Below are 6,959 nucleotides of genomic sequence, written 5' to 3'. Positions count from 1 at the left end.
CACAGCCTGATCTTTACGCCAGTGAGCTGAGAAAGTGGATCCATGGGAAGACAAGCCCCCAGCCCCCGCTTCTGCTTCTACCAGGATGCATCTCCCATGCCCTGCTGCCCCTGTGTCCCCCGACCCCGCTTCTTCATACTGTTCCTCTTACAGCAGCAGACTATGAACTGCTCACTGCTCTTATCCCTAGAAGACCTCTGCAAAAGCAGCTTCCCTTTCACTGATGTCTCTCCTAAAAAGTCCATCGCTCCACGTTTCCCCAGCACAGGGGCATTTAAAGCTAGCTTTCAAGATTCTGCCCTCGGTTTCCATAACAAAGGCGTAGAGAAACTGGCCCACACCTCTTTGTGTCACTTTGTCCCTAAGGGGTAGCCTTATTTTAACTCTCTATTGATGCCCTTGATCTTCTGATTATTGCTTTCCATAAAATTTGCTTAAGTTTTGACTGCCTTATGGTTGTTCTCTATGGCTCATTGAACCTCTAGAATGTTCTTTTTTATCTGTGCCTACCTTGTGAATATCCCCCAGCGTGCTAATCTAGGCTTCCTTGATGTTTCAGTTTGCATAGTCTTCAGAAGCGCCGGCTCTGCTGGCTCTGTGCCTTCTCTGTTAGTGACTTCTGTCTGCTCCTCACACTACGTGCCACATCATTTGAATTTCTATAGAGATGGAAACTGGAATTTACTGAGAACTAGCTTTTTGCCTACTCTTACCTCTACTTGCGTTTTATGTGTTCTGACCCCTTGCACAGTCGCTCTGTTCATAAACACGGTCGTGGCTTTCATCCCATTTCTCCAGAACTCAGAGGCCATACATGACTCTGGACAACCTGTTCACTGAAAAGCCACTGGACTCCATCCATGTTTGGTGAATGTTTTCTGAAAGGCCAAAAGAGCTTCTTTTGCACAGCATATAGCGTTCTGCTGAGATTGCCCAGGTCTGTTGCTTGTATTCGAAAGCTGACACAGACAATAGGGGTAGATGAATTTCAGTATAAATGGATTCATAGAAACAGGTGCAGCCTTTGATTCCAGTTATGCTGGAGGCTGAGGAACGAGGATCTCAAGGTTAATGGCAGCCTAGGACTCACAGAGACTGTAAAAAATAAAACAAACTATATACTCTCATATCTACATTACAGCATGTGGGAGGCTGAGGTACAAGACGGTGAGTTCAAGATCAGCCTGCGCTACATAGTAGCAAAAGTCTGTCTCAAAAGACTGAAAATACAAAACTATAAGTGAAGAAAAGAGAAGTCACTTTCAGACTTCAATAATAGACTGACAAAACTTAGCCCTACCCCTTCTCGAGAGTCTCAAGCACACGCGCGCACACACACACACACACACATGCATGCACATGCATGCACACATATGCAAACGCCTGGACACCCCCAAACCCCCAGTATGAAGCATGTGATTTACATTGGGACCCATTTTATCTTGACTTACTTTCTCTGGTGCTCTGATATGAGCCCAAGGTCTGTGTTCTAGTCACCTGTGTGTCTGTGTGGCTAGTCTAGCCTAAGGTCAAGCTTGCAGTAAGTTCTCTTTGCATACCTGGGTTGACTTGAATTCTCTTGAAGAGCATTCCAAAGCTGCTTTCTGTAAAATACTGAACTGTTTCTGTTTGAAATGCAGAAAGAACTCCCCGATTATTACAAGCCTTGGATGGAAACTGCCAACAGACTTCCTCACTTAATTGAGAGCCACCAGCTCCAAGCTCATGTGTACAAGGTACGTTGCTTTGTTCTTCTCTTCATGTTCTTCCTCTCGCCATCCCTTCAGTCTCCATTTCCCTTTCCTTATCTTTCCGGGAATGAGACAGTTGACCTGGCAGTGGGAACTGACCTTCGCCACTGAGCTGTCTTCCTTAGCATGCACAAGCGGCACCTGAGACACATCAAGTCCTTATCCTGCGTTTGTGTAAAAAATGCTGATAGATAAGAATTGAAAATAAATTGTGGGGAAATGAGGAAGACACACATGGAGATTGGCAGGACCCATTTTGCCTGCTTCTGTGAAAGCCTGCCTGTCAGGTTGAAGTCAAGTCAGGCCGGGGTCTGCTGACAGATTTCCTAGCCTCAAGGGGAGGGGTTGAATGTTCTGTCAATCTTCGAAGAAGGAACAAGGAGGAATAGGGAGGCCTCCAGATGGGTATGGATATCAGATGTACGTCAGCCATCGTCTCTGCTGGCTTGTGACTTCATTTCCCATGATACCGTAAAGTATATAAAGCCTAAGAGAATTAAACTCGAGGCTGGACAGCCCTCACGATTCTAACCTTTGTCTCCGAGCCTTCTTTTCCATCTTTCCTATAATCCTCACTCACCCCTAAGAGGACTGCTTGACTTCACACCGGCAGGACCGGTACAGGAGATTCTCAGTGAGCTGTCCCAACCCACATGGTCACTGCCCTGCTACCTCCGGGTGGGTACCTTGGTCTTAGTGTTAGTGTGTTATATACTAGTTGAATCAAATGTCTTTCTGATTTATAAACTCAGAGTCAGCCTTGGCTATGTAGAAATAATGAAATCCACAGACACCACATAAGAATTTGCATGCATGTAAGTATATGACACACATCTGTGACAGAGCGAGCAATTTCCCTCAAAAAGAAATTAGAAAAAAATGTGACCTCTATAGGAGGCATACTTTGATTCAGGAATTTTATAGGAAGCGTGAAACAGAGAGTTGGCCTCAGAGTCTCACTTCCTTCTTTGAGAACTGGAAGAAGTCCTCAGCTCATGACTGTGAGCATTAATGGCTTTCGCAAGGACCCTCTCACAGTTCCTGCTAGGTAACAACATCCATTATTTGCATATCTCTTCCCCGTCTCATCTTCATCTGTCACAAGCAAGCCACAAGATTTCAGATGTTCAAGCAAGGCACTCCACTCTCCAGTACCTTCTTTGCTGATGCTTAGTGTCTAATTATGAATTGATTCTAAAAATACCATTAAGTGATCCTTACAGGATATTCAGAAATCAGGACAGGCAGCTGGCCCCAGGTCACTGAGTTCTGAGAGAAGAGTACTAGGATTGATTTTCCCAGGTTAAATACACAATCAAATAATGTCAGGGAGATAAAGGGTGTGCGACGTTCTCCCTGACCGTCTGTGGCTGTTTGTGTAGGCAAAATGATTAACTATGAAGGTAGCATTTCCTTTTCAGCCCCTATAGTTGCTTTTGAATCACAGGTATGTTTAGGAGGTGAGGTCAGCAATGCTGAAATGTGCAGGGACTCTCCAGAAAACATTTGTCCAGTAGACTTTGTTCCTTTACAGCGAGGCGTCCTGTCCTGTAGGTGGTCTTCTGCAACACCCGAGGTGTGACAAGGAAGGACAAAGCGTGAGAAGACACAGACTAGAAGACTGAAAGACTTTTATACTGATTGCATGCTAAAATAACTTTTATACATTGACTCAACAAAGTACATTATTAGAACTAATTTTAATTCATTTTGCCTTAAAAAAAACTGTAGCTACTGGAAATTTTCAAACAAAACCTGTGACTCATGCATGATTCTAGTGATTGGGGCTGTGGTCAATCTGCAGAACTGCCTCGTTCCTTCCTGATTCTGTGACCCTAGCAAATGCATCTGAGACAATTTTGTCTTTTGGCTCCCGCAGGGGATGTTTAAGCCTCAAATTCCAAGTACCAGGAATTCCAAGTACCAAATTCCAAGTACAACTACTGCTGTCATCCTCTTCCCCCTAGCGGCCGGAGGAGGAAGGGCTCTGTGCCACCTCTTTTCTCAAGGTCTAGCCCTCCTCTAGGAACCCATTGTCCCCAGCATTTTACAAGTGTCGCCTGCCCTCTGAGGCAAGCCTGTAGAGCAAAGAGAGCAAAGAGCTGAGGAGACGAGCGATGAGCCGGTGGCAGCCAGGCAGGACAGGGAAGCTGGTGTGGTCGGAATGATGCTGTTTTTCAGGGTGGCCTTTTCGCGTCACCAGGAACTGTGGTTTCCCACAGGGACTACATGGGGAATGAGCTGGGTGGAAAGCCCCGCCACCTCATCTGGCTGAGTTGTGGTTGCTTGATGAGGATCCGAGCAAGCCTTGTACCCAGCGGAGCCAAGGTTTTGTGGGGAGTTTAGATCCCTAAACTACTGGGTCTCGCTCGCTGTGTTTAAAATTTTAATATAGTTAAAGGTTTGGAAAAATTGAGGGCTTCCAGGTCCATAAATGCTGCTGCGCGCGTGGGGGGCGGGTGGGGGGCGGGTGGGGGCGGGGCCGGGGCGGGCCGGGGGCGGGGCCGGGGAGGAACTTATCTCGACCCCAATGCTTACTCTGAGATCCTCAAAGCAATAGATGGAGACCAGTGTAAGCCCAAACTGGGCACTATCTAGGCTATGGACCCCAGGACGTGGCACCTCCACTGTGTTCCTCTAAGAGCTGGTTTAAGTGAGTGTGCATGAAGCCACTGAGATGCCTGTTGAAAGCCAAAGAGCGGTCTAACAGCTGCGGGACCCTCAAGTCACGGGACCTAATCCTCCACCGTCGTTCCGTTTTTTCCAGCTGCTAATCCTTTTAATCTCTTGACTAGATGCCTCTCCTGGACTGCAGGTTCCTAAAGAGTCACCGCGAGCAGCGCCTGGCACACCTGGTGCTGGCTGCTATCACCATGGGATTTGTCTGGCAGGAAGGGGAAGCCCAACCCCAAAAGGTGAGGGGCAAGGAGAGACCTATCAGGTGCCGCTGGGCTTCCTGCACCAGGTTCCGTTGCCCAATTTCCAAAAATGAGTAGAAGGTGAGGATAGAGGGTTAGATTTTTTCTTTCTTTTCTTTATTGCTAGAGAGCTGATTTTCTTCTAGACTGATGGCCACTTTCAAAGGCTCTTGGCACCCCGATCCCATTCCAATAATACGTGAGGAGCTTCCTTAGATCCCAAGAACTCATAAAACACCCTGCAGAATTTTATATTTCTAAATGCATTGGTGATCACGATTTTCATAATTACCCCATTGTACAGACACCCGGGGAGCTGTCCCAAGCTCAAGGCTAAGCAGCTTGGGACAGTTGGGACAGTCAGTTTCTGATTCCACTGAAGTAGCCATCTTTTCCCAGTGACACATATACACTTGGACACTTTCTTATTTCTTTAATAATACATTCTGCTCGGCTTACTGTTGCTTTAGTTGATCAACCGTTTGTCTAACTCTCACTGTAACTTTCTAGTTTCAGTCTGTCCCTCAGAGCATGAAACCTTTCTTCTCTACCCCTGGAGGAAACTAATATTCCTTTTCATTTTAAAAATCTTTTCATTTTATTTAATTTTTTTTTGAGTCAAGGTCTTACAAAGTAGCCCCAAACCAGTCTAGAACTCTCTCTCTTGTCCAAGTTGTTCTCCAGTCCATGATCCTCCTGCCTCAGCCTTCCAAGCGCTGTCATTATAGGCAAGTGATGTCCTATATAGTTTTGCTCCCTGGCAGTGCTGGGATGGAATCCAGGGCCTGTATGTGCTGAGTTAACACTTTGCCACTCAACCAGGCCTCTGTTTCCTCTTCCTTTTCCCTAAGTTTCTCTTTTCCAGAAATCAAGGTGTTGCTCTTATTCCGAATGTGTGAGAAGCCTGAGGCGTGCTTCACTGACTCACCTCACCTATTGTCCCACACAGAAATACTTGAGACCAAGAAGAAAGGACAGTGTAGAGCTCCTTCAGATTCTAACATGATACCATATTGTATCTCATCTTAAGAACTCAAGTGTCTAGGGTCTGCTGTTGGAAAATTTAAAGCCTAGGCCAGGGACAGAACCTCCTGATGAGCACCCCCCCCCCCGCCCTAAACCAATCTCCTGAATTATGAGTTAGAGACAAGAGGAGGGAAGCAATGTCCAGCCCCCATGGCTGTCCCAGCCTCATCACTCCTCGTTTTGTAAGTCTTCCCTGACCCTCAACCCCCACCTGGTAGAGTGTCTGCCTCATATCTTCCCATCCTCCTCAGCTCTGCCTTCCGTAGAAGCTTGGCAGAGTTCTATGCCCTGTAAACTGTAATAGTTCTCTACCTAAAACACACTTCTTACCTAACTCTGAGGAAGAAAGAATGGCAGATGCAGATCATCTTTAAACTCTTCAGTCCTGGGCTGGGGAGATGGCTCAGAGGCTAATCTAGGAACAAGCAGGCCTGACACTGAAGCTAAGATTCCCATAACACACGCCGAAGCTGTCGCAGGCAGCAGGGAGCAAGACAGACCCTGTCTCAAACAAAGTGGAAGGAAATGATCGGCATTTGAAGTTGTCCACTGAATTCCACACACTTCCTTTGGCATGAATGTGCCTACATTTACATCTGTCTATCTGTCTGTCTGTCTGTCTGTCTGTCTGTCTCTCTCTCTCTCTCTCTCTCTCTCACACACACACACACACACATACACACACACACACACACAGAGGGAGAGACAGAGAGAGACAGAGACAGAGACAGAGACAGAGACAGGGACAGAGAACCAGAGACAGAGGGAGAGGGAGAGATTTCTATTTTAAGAAGAAAATTAACTGGGGGCAGGGAGCATAAGAGTCAGTTGTTTAACGCCTCTACCAGTTTGGCCCTTCCCATGGCTGAGGACCTCATGGATCAGCTGTTCTGGACTGTGGACAGCTACAGATCTGTGGTCAGGGGACATCTCAAAAGTTAGCAGGTGAAAGGGTAAAGATATGGACGGGGACTTTGCAATCTGAAGTGTCTTTGGTGTGTGAGCAAGCAGCTGGTGTTGCAGCGGTGTCCTGAACTGGTGTTAGGTTGATGTCATAACCCAGGTGAGAGACAAAGGACAGCAAAGGGGGTCTGTCATTCAGTGACTCCCTGACATTATGCGGCTTCACTCATGAAGTGACACAAGTGTCAGTTCTACATGCTGAGATTTTCTGTCTTCTTTATGCTTTCTAGTGAGCGTTCTCTTGCTCACCCTCTCCCTCTCCCTCTCCCTCTCCCTCTCCCTCTCCCTCTCCCTCTCCCTC

At 46.9% G+C, this 6,959-nt stretch overlaps 1 protein-coding gene across 1 annotated transcript in view; it reads left to right on the top strand.

Annotated features, from left to right (window-relative positions):
- Nucleotides 1-837: 837 nt before the first annotated feature.
- Nucleotides 838-6,959, top strand: part of LOC114616012 (indoleamine 2,3-dioxygenase 2-like) — a gene marked incomplete at its 3' end in the record, with an annotated part of 14,118 nt that continues 7,996 nt past the window's right edge. The window contains exons 1-3 of the mRNA XM_028761566.1: nucleotides 838-937; nucleotides 1,641-1,736; nucleotides 4,547-4,666. Coding sequence (XP_028617399.1) covers nucleotides 1,671-1,736; nucleotides 4,547-4,666 — 186 coding nt within the window. The remainder of the gene's footprint in view (nucleotides 938-1,640; nucleotides 1,737-4,546; nucleotides 4,667-6,959) is intronic.

The sequence above is a fragment of the Grammomys surdaster genome, unplaced genomic scaffold (genome assembly GCF_004785775.1).
Source record: "Grammomys surdaster isolate TR1022 unplaced genomic scaffold, NIH_TR_1.0 223585, whole genome shotgun sequence".
In the NCBI taxonomy this organism is placed as follows: Eukaryota; Metazoa; Chordata; class Mammalia; order Rodentia; family Muridae; genus Grammomys; species Grammomys surdaster.
The sequence above is the reverse complement of the archived record's forward strand: the minus strand, read 5'-3'. Positions and strand labels throughout refer to the sequence as shown.